The sequence below is a fragment of the Volvox carteri genome (assembly GCF_000143455.1).
Source record: "Volvox carteri f. nagariensis unplaced genomic scaffold VOLCAscaffold_1, whole genome shotgun sequence".
Taxonomy (NCBI): Eukaryota; Viridiplantae; Chlorophyta; class Chlorophyceae; order Chlamydomonadales; family Volvocaceae; genus Volvox; species Volvox carteri.
In genome coordinates, this window is record NW_003307545.1 from 2,903,500 (window position 1) to 2,919,608 (window position 16,109).

The 16,109-nt window shown below is 56.1% G+C and overlaps 3 protein-coding genes across 3 annotated transcripts; 2 read left to right on the forward strand and 1 right to left on the reverse strand.

Annotated features, from left to right (window-relative positions):
• Positions 1-68: 68 nt before the first annotated feature.
• VOLCADRAFT_115717 (uncharacterized protein) lies at positions 69-1,454 on the reverse strand (the record flags this gene model as incomplete). The annotated part of the gene is made up of 5 exons (XM_002946100.1): positions 69-217; positions 540-671; positions 795-821; positions 1,118-1,187; positions 1,375-1,454. Coding segments are annotated over 5 exons (458 nt in total), but the record flags the coding sequence as incomplete, so codon positions are not given.
• Positions 1,455-1,715: 261 nt separating this feature from the next.
• efp2 (uncharacterized protein) lies at positions 1,716-4,069 on the forward strand (the record flags this gene model as incomplete). The annotated part of the gene is made up of 4 exons (XM_002945749.1): positions 1,716-1,874; positions 2,533-2,694; positions 3,090-3,285; positions 3,882-4,069. 4 exons carry the CDS (start codon positions 1,716-1,718, stop codon positions 4,067-4,069), a joined length of 705 nt encoding a protein of 234 aa, XP_002945795.1.
• Positions 4,070-6,023: 1,954 nt separating this feature from the next.
• VOLCADRAFT_127325 (uncharacterized protein) lies at positions 6,024-11,322 on the forward strand (the record flags this gene model as incomplete). The annotated part of the gene is made up of 10 exons (XM_002945750.1): positions 6,024-6,191; positions 7,286-7,504; positions 7,588-7,691; positions 7,960-8,203; positions 8,360-8,424; positions 8,599-8,773; positions 9,062-9,191; positions 9,588-10,175; positions 10,666-11,048; positions 11,254-11,322. The coding sequence occupies 10 exons, from the start codon at positions 6,024-6,026 to the stop codon at positions 11,320-11,322; spliced, it is 2,145 nt and encodes a 714-aa protein (XP_002945796.1).
• Positions 11,323-16,109: the final 4,787 nt, after the last annotated feature.

Consider the following 16,109-nt stretch of genomic DNA (forward strand, 5'->3'; position numbering starts at 1 on the left):
CTCCACCTCCCACTCGACAGATCCACTCGTGTCGCTTTAGCCCATTTCCCGCCCCCCTCAGGACCCACCCGATACAGTCCGCCTCCTGCGGCGGCCGGTTCATGGACCTCTTGATCACCTTCTTGCAGCGCTCGCACTCCCACCAGTGCGTCCGGTAGTTGTCCACCTCGCCATGCATCGAGTGCGTGGTGGTGATACGGTAGCCGCCAGGAGGCCGCTGTGCAGGAAAGAAGATCACACGGGCCGTGCGGGAAGGGAAGGGAAGGGATCCGTTCGTGCCAAGGACCCATTTCAAAAACGCTTTACAACAACGCATTTCGTCTCTCACAACGGCCTCTCCTTCGGCCTCCTGGCGGAAGTTAAAAGAAGCTTCTGGACGGAGACGGGCGGGCGGGAGATGTGGCGAGACATAGTGGGGGGGAGAATGGCGACGCGTGCCGGATCCCACGCATCACGCCGCGCGGTCACACATACATGGTCGAAATGCCGTGTGCCGTACAAGGCGTCGTACTGTCGTACAGGACAGGTATTGTGTGTACCTGCGGGTCCGGTATGGTGCTCTTGTTGATTTTGTTCATGAGGTCGACGAAGGGCGGACCGTGGCCGCCAGGGTCGGGGTCTCGGATGCGCAGCGTCATGTTGTGAGCATGAATCATCTCGTGAAGCAACACCTGCGCGATGCGAACATGCACTGGGTTGGGGGTGGCTAATATGTGGCGCGCACAAGGCGCGCACAAGGTGGTGTATGGCAGGGGTGTTGAGGTGCGGCAGGCATGCGGCATAACGATACTCACCATCTTGAGGTCGCGTACAGGTCGTAGCTGTGGAGGTTGCAATGGGGCCGCCAGCCAGAAGGTTTTAAGAGGTGGGCCGCCCGGATTCGTTTGCGTAAGAGAGTGTCGGGAATTTGATGCGGAATGTTGGTTCAGTAAAGATTGGTATGTTGATGGCTATAGCTCAAGGCGGATCGGCAGACCTGGAGTAAGCAGCTAAAAGGACTTACTGCACGTTTTAATTGTTCCTTTCTAAGCTGCCAGAAATATGTAAAGCAGTTCTGTGTAGCAGAGCATCCCACCCACGCTCGCTTGTGAACCTTGGGTCAAGCCGGAATCCACACCTTGAGCAGTGGCTCGCTGAGCTTAATCTGACAGCCGCTGAGTGGGTGGTATTTGCAGGTACCACCGCACCTGCGAGGCATTTCAGGGCAGTTTGTATCAACTACGTTTCTTGCCACGTTTGGATGTTGCATGAGCCCAGGCGCTCATGGCCCATGCAATTGATTTGGCAGGCTGGCCTTGCCTCTGTGACTCATGTGTTACATGTGTATGTCTATAGCTGCAAGGATTGGTGTAAGGTGCCTCGCTCTTCACTCACAGCGTCATCCGGCTGCTGCTCCACTCAACAGTAGTGTTACCAGATAGCACACCGTTGAAATATAGGTCGTTATAGTACATAAACAAGGCATGTATATCAGGAAACTCGTCACCTAGCTCTTCAAACTCATCCATTCTTCTATGTTGGTATTAACACTCCCCTCCTGTTGGTACACAACAAATAATAACACACAGCCACCAATGGTGCATAAACATCAATATGTCCCGTGGTCAAGTGAGCACCCAGCAAACATGTACGGCATGCTGAGCCTGCTGACACAATTCCTTTCGTAACAGATGGACAGTCCGTGATCACCGTTTCTGCTGCTGATCACTTACGAAATGCTAAAGCTAGCGCGTGTGTGCACAGTATATGGGCGGCGCTCCCTCCTTGCAGCCAGTCATGGGAGCTTGGAGCTGGAGTCCCAGGCTTGGCCAACGCCAACGCTGCTTGGAGCGCTTGCTTTAGGTATTCGGGGCATCAAGAAATCCGCCCAGCAGGTGTGCTCTAGTGCGTCTTGTCCATACTATCCGTAAATGAGTCATTCGCCGACAGCGACATTGCAGTCGCGCTACATCGCGCCCTTATCTTACCTCTTGCCATTTGATGCCATCTACCTTTGCGAGACGCGCAAAGGGCTGCCTGCTGGGTTTCCTCCCACTCATCCCCGTACATCATACATAGGGGTGCCCCTCTCGCAGGGGAGCAGGGACTGCCTCGGGAAAGGGGGCCGTTGGTGAAGCTTAACCACCCTGTAACGACATACATACTCCACACCATACTACCACCACACGCCACCCCATCATCCCTAGCCTGTCCCATTCCGCCTCTTCCATCCCTCCGCTGAAACGGCCGGCGTTTTGACCTCCGCGCACATCCGGCCGCCCCGCTCCTGATCTCAACACAATGCCCACATCCCACATTCCACACAGGCCATCCGCACCACCCCACCCCAACAGGGTCACACTCTCCCGAACTAACACTCTACGGCGCCAGAACTCTCTCCCTAAGACCCGATCTTAAGTCTGACCTCCTCGCCCCATGCCTACCTCTCCTCCTCATACCATAACCCTCCTCCCCCTCCTCCTCCCCCTCCTCCGCCCCCTCCTCCTCCCGCTCCCTCCCCTTCCCTTCCCTTCCCCTGCCCTCCGTGCCCAGGTCCGTGCTGGCGACCTGGTCCAGCGGGAGGGTCGGCCCTACCGGGTGTCCCGCTTCCACTGGATGCACGGCCAAGCCCGGGCTGCCGGGTTCGTGACGCTGGACCTGGTGGACCTAGCCACGGGGGCGCGTACCTCAGAGAAGTTCAGATTGGAAGATCAGGTAGGGGTTGTCAGGGAGGGAGGGGGGCTGCTTCACGAGGGGAGGGATTTTTTTGGCTAGGTTTGGGTGCGGGGTGAGTAGCCCCGAGGGATGGTGTCCAGGAAGGGCTTTTTGGGGCGGGGAAGAGAAGAGGCCCGGGAAGTGGGGTGGGGAGGGAAGGAGGGGTTAAACGGGGTAAGCTTATGCAGAGCAGGGGACGGGGCGGTATGGATGTCTGGCAGGGGATGCGACGGAGTGTGCCGGTTGTTGCTGATGCTGCGGCTGCTGTAACCTGATGCAGCTGCTGCGGCTGCTGCTACTGATGTGGCTGCTTCTCGCGTTGTGCTTCTGCCTGTGTCTCTGTCGCTGTAGATGATGTCGTTGTTGTTGTTAATGGTGGTGGTGGTTGCGTACAGGTGGAGCTGGCCGACGTGGAGAGCAAGGACATGCAGGTTCTGTACCAGGATGACGACGGCAATGTGCACGTGATGGACGGTACGACGTACGAGCAGGCCGTACTCAGTCCGGATCTGTTTGGCGAGGGTCGCAAATGGCTGGGAACTCCGGAGCTGACGGTATCAGTTAGCTACTTTGAAGGAGAGCCCGTGGCGGGTGAGGTGGGGGGGGGGCTGGGGGGGGGGGCTGGGGGGGGGCCGAAAGCGATATGGATGACGATGATGAGGATGATGACGATGATGACGGTAATGGCGATCATAAAGCTTTGGCTTACCCAGGTTATCGCGCAGGGCTGGCGGGACGTTTGGGGCAGGAAACCCCGCCGTGAGGTTTTTGGGGGAGGGGATATACGTTGGGGAATAAGGTTCGTTGCTGAGCGTGGGAAGGATGGGATTCGTTAGGAAGGGTGGCATGTCGCCCATAGCTGACGTGAATGGGAGGGCCCCCAGCCTGGGCATGTACAACTAGGGACTGGACTTGGGTTTGGGTTTTTCCCGGGGCGAGCTAGGAGTACATCGCAGTCGACCAGTCTCTTAACCTGTTGCTTGTGATGAATATACGACTGTTCGGCATTTCAATTCTTCCGTTGGAACCGAGGCCCTTCATGTAGAGCCCTGGTAAGAGCTGCTCTCTTGCGCGCTACTAAACAAAAAGTTAAGCTGTGATATTGCTGTGTTGCGTCTTGTTCGTTGCCGCGTTGCCAATGGTATAATCTGAATTTCACGCCGGCCGTCGCGCTTGCCCGTTCGCAGCCAAGTTGCCGTACAAGATTCCCGTTGAGGTGCTGGATGCACCGACGGCGGTGGTCAAGGAAGACGGCACGTCGTCGCGGCATGTCGTGGTTGAGGGCGGCATCAGCGTTGTGGCACCGTCGTTCGTACGTAAGGGAGACGTCATTGTTGTACGTACGGAAGACGGGACGTACATGACGAAAGGGTGACCTTGGCCAATTAGGGACTCCTGCTTTGGGAGGAGTCGTCTTCAATAACGTGCAGCTGCCGTCATGCTTCGCCTATCGCGCAGGATCCAAAATTTGTTTTTCCTGGAATTCGGGAGGTTGGAGAAAGGTGCCGATCGCAATTCGCAGATCTCGCATTTTTATGACTTTGAGGCGGCGGCGGTGATTAAGCAAGCCTGCAAAGGGTCTCAGGCGTTCTTTCGACGCGCAGGTGGCCCGTGATGTGTCCAAAAGCGTTGTTGCCAGCATATTTTTGCGTTACAGATTTAACTTTTGGGAGAACCATAACGTGAGTTCCCCTGCAAGGGCGTGGGCCGCTGAACAATTTGCGCGAGACAGCTACGGGACGGCCCCGTGTGGCGGCCTAGGTCTGCCTGGAGAATGGCGCATGTGTTGTGATGGCTTGAACTCTTAAGAGAGGATTGAAATGGAAGGAGCTTGGTATGGTATGGGGATAGGCCGTCCCAACAATGGGACAGGCAACGTGCCTTCGCGGAGCTTCGCGAGTGTTCCAAAACTCGAAGGACATCCCTATAAGGGTCTCAAGTATACATATTGCATTCTCGGGCTGCTATAACTATAACCAGTTGTTTCACTTTTGTAAACGATGGTTGGTTTGGCAGTTGCTGTTCGTTAGGTCTCCATGCGCAATGGATTCGCGTCAGCAGCTCAGCACCTTTTACGTGCTGGATTGTTTTCGCCAGGTTCAAACAGGTTCTTGTACTTAGATATTATTGTCTAAGCAAGCATTCGACACAGTACTCTCGTCAAAGTTGCAGTCGAAGGAAAAGATTTTATCCCTTTTGGGAACAAATCCTGCGCAGAGCTTTTCGGCCTGAAGAAGTAACTCATATTGGTATTTGCCGTTTTGCTCTAGTGCTCTCCAGGCCACAGTCATGGCCTCAGAAGACGAGCGTGGTTTGGCGCTGCGCACTACATGGATGGATGTTGAGCAAGATTCGTCGAGCGAGGGCTGGTCTGGCCTACCTCCAGAGCTGCTCGAGGTCGGTTAGACGTGGAGCGACGCTATGTATGAGTTTTCAGGAGGAGACACTTGCAACCACGCGAAATGCCTATATGTTTGTTGGTGTTTCGGAAGGACTTCAAAAATACCAAATCCTGAGAGCGAAGTTTAGGGTTGTTTCACGTCAGATGAGGAAGATGGGGTGGGATTGCTGTAGTTCAAGGGGTGTTCGCTTTAAATTGCTTGCAGATGATTGGGTCCAATCTCACGGAAGGAGCGCACTTGCAAAATGCCGCGATGGTCTGCAAAACGTGGAACGCGAGCATTGCGACAGGTGCGTGGTGTGTGCCACGACTTAGTCCAATTACTTCAAAACAATTTGCGTGCAGCATTGTTGTTAAGATACAAGCGCAAGGCGAAGGGGTGCGTGTGGAGGCATGATAGCCCGGCCCTGGCAGGTGGGAGGCCGCGAACCCTTTTGCGCCGAAGAGCTCCACAAGTTGAAAGCTTTTAGGAGGTAGTGATCCAAACATTGCTCAACTTTATCCTTTCCCCTGGCAGCGTCGCGTCGCGGACACACCCTTAAGCAACATTTGTCATGCCCGGAAGTCAGAAAAATCCTCCAGTCGTGTCCTAGGGCGCACTCCTCAGCCCCTCCAGCCCCTTTGCGACCACGAATAGAGTTACAAGTTACAAGTTCCGCACACAAGTGTGTCCGTAAAAGCCGGGGGGCCCATGGACGAATAGAATCCACTAATCCCTGTGCAGACTTGCGTCTCCACAACACGACACCTTCCCTTCCCCCCTTCTGTCCCCGCGTTTCTGATTTCCGAAACCCCCCCCTCACATTCTTTTCTGCTCCATCCTTTCTTCTCACTCGTACCATCCGTGCTTACTATCTTCCTATACCCCACCCTGGGCCCCTAACTCGTTCGGCTCTTGGTCGGATGTCAACACGCAGGTCTCACCAATATGGAGGTCGACATGCACAGCGACCCCGCGATGTGGAGAGCCAAAATAGGGAAGCTGCAGAGCCTCATTCGCAGACTGAGATGCGTCGTTATCCACGTCAACACTGCCATCAGTGACGAGATGCTGTTTCAAAACATTGCACTGGTGCAGCAGCTCAAGGGCGTCTCTGTGAGTTTTTAGATTCCCCTGCCACCCTGACACGCCCACGGCCCGAGATTCATGCAGCGTTCAAATTTTCTTGCCTGCTATATCGTATCAATGCGATACGCTTGGGATCTTTAAAATTTGGTTTGGTTCGCTCTGATTCGGTCTGGTCACATCTGGGTTGGGTTGGCCTGGAAAACCATCTGACACCCAAGTTTGATCTGGGTTGGCCTGATTCGATTTGGGTCGTTGTGATCCGATTTGACTCGATCTGATTCGATCTGGGTCGATCGGCGATCCTTCTTCCTTATCACGTCCTCCCTCTAGCGTGTATCCTCTCCCAACTCTGTCCTCATACAGACACACACACACACACACCCCACGGATTTAGAGCTGCTCCCTTCCAAGATTGCCTCTATATTGTTTATGTGGACTATAATATAGTCCACAGACGCGTACCTGCAGAATGAGTGCCCGCTATTTTCCCCTGCCTGCCGTCTGACTTCTACTTCAGCGCGCAATTGCGCTCACATTTTCTCGTTTCAGGTTTTAGGCCTTGTAGCCACGGCACCACATGTAGCCACGTCATGGCATTACATGCCGGACACGTGGGACTCGTCCCTTTCCCTTTACCTCCTCGGAGCTCCTAATCTCCTTCCTTTTTCTTCTCACCCGCGCATTGGCCTTGGATATGGGATGCTATGTTGCCGTTGCTACCGCTCCACATACTTGACAACATAGGTAGGTCGTTGTCGGCAGTAGAGCTACACAGCCTCCAGGCATTACGTTGCTGCGGGAGCGAGAGCGCTTTTCTTGTCTTGCACATGGTTGCATATCTTTTGCACTCGTGTGTTGTTGTTGCTGCAAAATTATAAACGGCAAGATTGGGAGCCAGAGGGACGATCAGAATTTACAAGATTTTTACTAGACTAGAGCACTTTTTGCAACGCCTTGAACGCGGGTATTTGGTTTCTCATACTGACTTTGCATCATATAATTTTCCCTCCCCCCTTCACGGACGCCTTTCGGTCAGTTCTACGTTTGGTACACTCTTGCCCTGGCAGCAGCTTCATCCGTGTGTGGTTCGTCTTTTCCCCCCCCCCAAAAAACCGTCCCAGGAGCTCAAGCTGCACATGCGGGAGGGTTGCGACCTGCCGCCCGCGGCCGCGGCGGCCATCGCCGCCATGCCCTACCTCACCTCCCTGTCCATCGTCGGAGGCGGCCTAAAGAGCGACGCCGCCGCCACCCTCCTCTCCGGCCTGGCGGCAACCGCCGCCGCCGCCGCGGCATGTGGAGGTGGAGGCGGCGGGCTTCGGTCTCTGACGCTGTTGCCCGCTGTGCCCCATGGCCTAGGAGATTCCGAGATGGCGCTGCTGTCCTCCTGCTGCTCGCTGGAGGTGCTGGAGTTCCGGGCTTACAGGCGGGTATCGACATATATGTCGTGTTTGCCGTATTTGTTGGGAAGCTATGGGTGTTTCAGACCGGGCAGTATGTATGTCGTGACGTAATTTACGGGCATTCCAGGTGATTCACAAATTTTCTTACTTTGGGGCAGGTTGTTAAGTTCTCGCATTACTTATGTGGGCGCTAAGTATCCCGCTCTCTCGCGTCTCCCAGTTTTAAACATTTAAGAGTTGCTGCAGCGCTCCCCTACAGCCCAAACCCTCTCCCCTCCCTTCCCCTCCCCCACCCCACACATACCATGCTCTTGCCTACACGCGACCCAACACACATACACACATACATACATACACACATACATACTCACGTCTGCGCACGCACCTCCCAACAGGCTCACGAGCTCCGGGCTGGCCACCTTGTCCCTGGGTCTGCCCCGCCTCACCCGCCTCGCCATAACCTCCCTGGACTCGGACTCCGGCTACGAGCTGGCTTGCCTGGAGCGACTTGCCCAGCTGGCGGAGCTGGACCTGGCCTTGGACAATGCGCCCACAGGGGCAGCCAGCAGACGGGCGCTGTGCGCGCTGAGGCCGGGCAGGAGCCTGAGCCTGAGCTTCAGATGGACGGATAAGGCGCAGGTGAGTTGGGGAGCTGGGGGTTGGTCAGGGAGTTGGGAACGGGAGCAGCGTGCTGTGCTGTGCTGTGCTGTGGTGTGTTGTGCTGTGCTGTGCAAATCGAAAAGCGTAATTGATTCCAAAACGCTCTTTTCCTCTCGCCCTGCGTGTGCCGTACAGGGCCTCCTGGCGGAGTACGGCAACCGCCTGGCTAATTTGACACACCTGGACGTTGGCGCGTGCAGGTGCGTGCGTACGGATGTACGAATATACCAGTATGCGTGGCAGCCACGGCGCCCGGCCCTAATTAAAGTTCGTTCGTTATACCCCGCTTGCAGCGATGGTTTACAAAAAAACCACGTAAATTTTCACGTAATGCCACCCTCTCCCCTCCCTCCGTTCCCCCCCAAAATCTCCAGGGTGGGTTCTGAGTCTCTGTTCGAGGCGGTTGCCCAGCTCACTGGTCTGCGGGAGCTTCGTATGGCCGTGTACAGCAATGCCGACCACTGCATCCCCTGCCACCTGTCCCGGCTGTCCGCGCTGGGGGCGCTGCAGAGGTTCCATCTGGAGAAGCGCAGGGCGTACTTCCCCGAGGTGTGGAGCATGGTGGTTTGGGTTATCCCGAAGTGGGCCTGTTCCCTACCTGGCCACCCATGGTTGGCTCGGAGGAGTCGCTATAGCCGGGTCCATCATCGCCCATCGACATGGGGGTGCTTCCACCCTCTTAGCTTCACGTAGCCACCCCTAGCTGTCCCTTAAAACGGCACCTCATACAACGAATGCCCCTGCTGCCATGCCCTGCTGCCTTCTACCTTTTATTCGCTGTCACCGTACTGCAACTGCTACAACCCCTCCCCCTGTTCCTCCCCCCCCCCTCCTCAGGCGCGCCGCTTCGGTGAGAGCTCCATCGCGGTCCCCGTAACGGCTGAGGGGCTGAGGTCCCTGGCGGGTCGGTGGAGCAGACTGAGGTCACTGCGACTGGCGCTGAGCCGCAAGGACTACAGCCCCGAGGGTAGGTACACCTGCTCTGTATTGTCCGGCTCAGGTGTTTTAAATAAGGAATATACTGGGGAACGAGGGGGTGTGTGAAAGGGAAGTGGAGGGGGGGAAAGAGAGGGGGGGAAAGAGAGGGGGGAAGAGAAGCGTTAAAGGGACACACGTATGGTTGCATGGAAGTAGGAAATAACCTTGAGAAGACTGGGGATAAGGTACGGGGAATCATGCGGCCATGATTGCATATATTCGTTGTCAGTCTTTTGTTTTTGTTATAACATTTGGCAGTTTTGCACTGTATACTGCCGTCGCCTGCCGACCATGACCGACGCCGCCGCTTCCCCTTCCCTACCATCCCCTTGTCGCACATCGTACTGTTGGCTCTGTCGTACGACTATTGCCGTACGTGTGACAGCGTTGTCGGTTTTGTCGAGCTTCACTGGCTTGCGAGAGCTGGGCATTGTTGTGGAGCGGTACGCGGGGTGTAGCGGCAGCAGCAGCAGCAGCAGCAACTCTCAACACCATCAGCAAGAGCAACAACAACATCAGGAGCAGCAGCAGCAGCCGCAGCAGTACCCAATCCTCGGCAGTAGCCCCGGCGGCAGTAGCGGCCTGGGCTTTGGCCGGCTGTACCGGCGGGCGGTGGAGCTGCCACCGCTTCTAGATCTTTCCTGTCTGCCTTCCGGACTGCAATCCCTGGAGCTAAGCAACCTCCTACTGGATTTCACCGAACCGGCGGCGGCGACGACGTCGGCGGCCCTGCCACCGTCTCCGCCACCGCTGCCGCCACCGCCGCCGCTGTCGCAGCTGTCCTCGTTGGACGTGGATGGCTGTGTGGTGCGGCCCCCGGTGCTGGCGCAGGTCGCTCGCCGTTGCGGGTCTTCGCTGCGGTCGCTGCGGCTGGTGGGGCTGGTGGGACTGTGCAACGGTGTGCTGGCGGAGTGCTTGCCGGTGCTGACCATGCTGCGATCGCTGACTGTGAGCGCGCCGGGGAACAGAGCCGGTGAGTGGTGGAGCAGCTGCTGCATCTGCGTGCTGGGTTGGCGGTCGGTGCAGAGGGGTAGTTGGCGTGGAGGCGCGGGTACAACGGCCCGCTGGTGGCCGAGTTTTGCTATTGCCATGTGTGTTCCTACCCTACCCCCGCTCTCTTTGTACGTTTTGGACAGCGGCAGTTATTTCCTTCTTTCCTTGCATTTGTTTCCCCCCGCCCGAGGTCACGGTCGCCACGGACGCCTTTCGGTCAGTTCTACGTTTGATACTCTCTTGCCCTGGCAGCAGCTTCAATCGTGTGTGGTTCGTCTTTCCCCCCGCCCTCTTTCCCTGGCAGCAGCTTCACTCGCTCGTGGTTCTCGTCTTTCCCCCCCGCCCTCTTTATACTCGTTATCCTTTACATCTTGAATTCGGACCGCCTACGCGCCGCTACCGCTGACATCTTACCCCTTACCCTTACCCTTATCACTACCACTACCACTACCCTCACTCCTGACGCGCAGTGAGCCAGGCCAGCCTTGCCGCCATGTCATCGCCGCCGCCCCCGGCTGGGGACGCACCTCCTCCCTTTCCGTCTCCTCCTCCTCCTCCCCCGGCTGTGATGGCAGTGGGCAGTCCAACCACCGCCGCTTCGTGGCGGTTGCCGCAGCAGCAGCAGCCGCCGCCGCCTCTGCCGTCGCCTTTGTCACCACCGCCGCCGCCGCCGGCTCCCCCGCGCCGGTCCCTGTTGCCGCTGCTTCGCCACCTGACTTGGGAAAGCGATGACCTCACGGCCCGGGGACCCGACCTGGATGCGCTGGCGCCGCTGACCAGCTTGCGGCACCTGTACCTGTCCTGCACCGATAAGACGGCGGAGAGGGCGCTGGGCAGTCTCAGGGCGCTCCAGGTAGGTTTTCAGGAGGGTCTTGCGGTTTTTGAGACCTATAAATTTCATATACCTGTAAAGGGGTTTTAGTACTGTTAGGGGATGCATTTCGAGGGCCGATTCGGTGACTGATGAAACACAACACAAAAAACAACACAAAAAACAACACAAAAAACAACACAAAAAACCACCCCCCCTCCCCGGGCCCCCCCAACTTGACCTGCAGGACGCTCTGCCGTACTGCCACGTGGATATGGTGTGGACGGCAGCGCGACCCACTGGCGACGTGCCGTAAGAAGTGGAACCAGTGAAACGAAAGACAAAGCGGAAATTTAGTTCTAATTGATTCCCGGTTTTATAGGGTCAAAACATGGACCACTGGCGTCCGCTGCTGCTGCTGCTGCTGCTGCTGCTGCTGCTGAGGTTATACTGCTGGGTCGCCTATTCTCGTGGGGCGATATGTGAGGAGCCCGCGACATGTGGGGGTTGGGAAGCGAGCAGGGCCGGAAGGGGAGAGAAGGGTTTTACAGGACCCGGGGGTGGGGGGTGGAGGGAAATGGCGGATACGGATATATATAATGTATATAAATAAGAGGATGAAGGTATCAGGCGGGGTGATACGGAGGTTTAAGGGGAGGAGTGATTGGGGCGAGAGTTGGCGCTAAATTTAGTCGCTTAGGGAATCCGCCTATGGCTGGGGCGTTAGGGAGTGGGGGCTGTGGAGGCAAAGCGCCAAGGGAGTATCGCCGTTATGTGGAGCATGATGGATGGTCTGCACGACACGTACGACACATTTCCGGGAAGCAGTGTTGAGGGGGTAGCCTCTCCCCCTGAGGGATGCCGCCCTGGTGGCGAGGGCGGCGCGCGCTTTGGGATCATCCTTTATGTATCAGTAAGTCGTTATGATGCCGCGAGGGTATGGATTCCGCATGCTGTGACATCATATGTGATTTTATGGATGGGAGAACATGCGGACGTGTATAAAAATGTACAAATTGCGCCATACGTATGTATGTATATATGTATGTATGTATGTATGTATGTGCGCGAGCATGAAGCACAGGCGGGGCCCGGTAAAGCAAGTGGGGTGGCGGGAAGGAGGTGCCGGTGGACAGGTCAAACTTGGCGAGCCTACGTTGCCCGGCCGCGAGCACCGCCACAGGAGTTCTATTACCTGAGGAGTTCTGATGATTTCGGTTGATTACGGTTGCGTTTCGATTCATATCACAGATTAGTGAATGGTGATAGGTAGGCAGGAGGGTAGCTGGCTGGCCGCCTGGTTAATTCTAGCTGGCAAGGTGAAAGGCCTTTAGTGGTCGGGTAATGGTGGTGATGATGTTTTCTTACCTTGTATTTTATGTATTTTCGCGTGTATTTGGTTCCGTTCATTCAGAAATTCCAAAGGGGCCGAGGGAAAGAGAACCCTGACGACTGGAGGAGGCGCTGTTGCGCTGTGAAGGCTGTGAAGGTTGTGTGTGCTCGTCGCGTTTATGCGTTTGCTTTACTTGTGGCGAGAGTAGATTAGGGAACTTTGCGCTTGCAAACATGATGATCAACAAAAGAACGGACTAAAAGAGCGCAAAAAAAGATTTCGCCTGTGTAGCGGTGAGTAGCTGCGCGATTTATGTTATGTTGTGAGAGACGTGTTTGGTGCCAGCTTTGCGTCATTCCCCCCGATGTGTGTGTGTGTGTGTGTATCTTGGGCGCAGAGGAAGCTGGCAGATACTGGCTCACCGCAACACACACACACACACACATACACATACAGACACACAGACACACAGGGCCCCTCCCCTCCTCGCTCCCTCCCTCGCCAAACCAGCCCTGTGCGTGTGTGTGCGTGTATGTATGCGTGTATTCAGGAGGAGTGATGTGGATGACGTTATCGAATTGCCTGGCGTGTTGGCCATCATGGCCGCAACTGACGAGTACTTTTATTCACTGCTGCCGTTGTTTTACTTTATTTACTTAACTGATGGGCTTGCAGCATGTATTGTGTGTTGTATGCTGCTGCTGGTGAGGATAAAATATTATTGTGCGCTGCTTTCGCGATATATTCGTGGCCAAGACATGCGAGAGGAAAAAGCGGCACTGGCAGGTCAGGTCAGAGTAAAACTTAAGGAGGGGACCGGAAAAGGGATGGATAGCAGAAGCGAAAAGCGCTTTTTGACCTACTGCGAAACAAACAGCGAACGTACCGCCCCGTGAGCTCCATCACGTGCCACTTTTTCCCTACCCCGCACCGCTTCCTTCCCATCCCGAGATAGGTAGGTACATATCTCCGCCGTACTGTTCGATCCGTTTGGGTTTGAACCCGTTCCGGCTCGGTGGACTTCCTTTGCCCTTGGCCCTGTAGAGAGACGCGGGACGGTTGATGGACGGTTTGATTACGGTTTTACTAACGGTTTGTGCATAGCCACGTGAGTCCCTTCCTTGGCCCGTACACTCGGTCAATCGCCTTTGTGTTCATATTGTTTGTGTGGGGAAGTGGTATGCTTATGGTAGTGTCGATGATGGTTAGTGTGGTGGTAGTAGTGATATGGGGGCTGTCAGGAAGAAGTGGCTGGGAAAGAGGAAAGCAGCCGAAGGACGTGGCCAGCCAGGTACGGATGCGGCTCCCGAGGGGAAGATAATCATCTCCCCCTCCATTCCCCCCTCCATTCCCCCCTTCATTCATCCCGCCTTACATACACACACCCCGCTATACATCCCTACTTCCAGCGACATCTCCCTCCCTACATACATCCCTCCGTACTGTGCCGTGTTTGGAGCAAAGCAACGAATGTACGAACGAAGAACATCCGGAACCCCCTTTAGGTCGGGTAGAGGGTGTGATTGGCGGTAGCAGCTAGTCACTGCTGGAGGACATCAACATCAACACGATATAGCTAGGGCCGGCGGGCTGCAGCTGGAAAGTGGATGGCAGCAGCAGCAACAGCTGCCGCGCCGATTAAGGCAGACTATGTTCGTAGGGCCTGTGTCGTGGCGTTTGGAGATAGCAATGCTGCGGTTGCGATGGCCGGGGGTGGGCCCGGAGATGGCAATTGTGGTGGTGATGGTGGTACCAGATGATGTGATGGTTTGCGATCGAGTGAAGCGGCCCCGCGGTGGGCACGTTGCGTGGAAATATTGCACGGCGCAGCGACAGCAGATATAGGATCAATCAAGCTGCAGAAGCATGGGTTGGGGGTTCTATCTGCTATGGAATGCCCCGGAAGGGACTCTCTTGCGCACACACGTGTGCGCGCGAGTGTGTTTTCCATCCTCAAGCCGTCATGTTTCCATCCTTGAGAGGTATCTACACACATACACACACACAGCACACACACAAAGTTACAGGCCAGACCAGCCTTGCGCGCCGCTCTAGAGCACCGAACACAGGCACGCACACACACAGACACACAGTGCCTGGATTCCCCAAAGAGGAGGTCATCACCAGTAGTAGTGGTAATGCTGTGCCGTGCCGTGCACCGAAATATCCCCTCAAACGCCCAATCCCCATTTCTGCCGTACCACTGCAGTTTATGCAGCACCCGTCCCTCCTGTTGCCGTACTCACTAATGCTATGCAGTACCTTGCATAACGTGCATGTCGGAGCACCCTCAATCGTAGTCATCAGCCATCCACCGATTGACAGTTTGCGACATTTACGTTGGACCCCGATCGGGTCGAGTGCAACCTAGTGCCGGTTCGCAGGAGCTGGAAAAAACGAGTTAAGTGCACACCGAGGTCCGGAAGGACGAAGACGAAGTTCGGAATACGTTATCCATGGATACTCGTTATTAACGGTGCCTCAAAGATTTGCTGTACTTTTGAAAACTGTGAATGGGCAGACCCACGGGTCGGTAGTCTGTCCATTCAGAGGCGCCAGGATGATGGAAGGGAATAGCTGCCGGGATCATTTGCTCTTTGCACAAGCCTGATTCTCATAGACGTACACATAGTATGCATAGAAAACATCCCCGGGCACACATATTACATACATACCTCGCTAGGCAGGCGGCTGGCAGAGGTTAAGGCCTGACTTCTGCTCCCAGTTGACCCAGTCGACCCGGGTTCAAATCCGCCTGCCGGCTCCTCGGGTGTTTGAGGAGTGATGAAATGGGAGGTGGCCCCCCATCTTATGGACGGTGTAGGACGTGATAATATCAACTTGCGAGCTGACCAGGAACTAAGTTGATGCGCCGTTGATCCGCTAGATTTGGTTGGATGCTGGTGGTGAGTTGCCGAACCCAACGAATACATTCTGAAGTCGGATGGGGTGACGGATTAGGGTGCCCCTCTAGCAGGGGAGAGCAGGGACTGCCCCGGGAAAGGGGGCCGCTGGCGAAGTTAACCACCCTGTAACAACATACATACCTCGCTACTCGTGCACATCAGCTCAACAAAACAGCACAACATCGCAGGCTGCGCCCAGGAGCCCGTGTACAAGCAGCCCTACCAGCAGTCCAGCAGGCCCGACAAAGGGTCGACACAGATCCCGGAGCACAGCAGCCCTTACAGCAACTGGTGGACGCACAGGCGGCACTAGCACGGGCCCACCGAGAGGACTGCAGCAAGGAGGCGATGGAGGCCCGCATACACTGGCTACGGACAGGGGAGCGGCCGAGCCCAGCGATGACTGCGTTCATCCAGGCCCAAAGCGCGGACCAACAACCAGCTCCCGTCGCCCTGCAAGCCCAGTCCGGCCGCCTAGTGACTAATCCTAGCCAGCTTCCCCAGGTGGTCGCAGACTTCTGGAGTGAAGTGAGCCGAGCTCCCAACTACATCTGCCCCCAAGCCCAGCAGGAGGTGCTAAACTCCCTGGCGGCCGCCAACATCTCGCTACCCGCAGAGGCAGATGAACAGCTGGGATCCAGAACCATCACGGCCACCGAGTTACGAAAGGCTCTTAAGAAAAGCCAGCCTGGCAAGGCCCCGGGGTGGGACGGCATCCCAGCCGACATCTACAGGAAATTCTGGTCGGCCATTGGCACCACCATGGCTGGCCTGCTCACCGCCATAGGCTTGACGGGGCAGGTGCCGAAGGGCTTCTTGGAGGGGGTACTGACGGTGATCTACAAAAAAGGCGACCCCAAACTC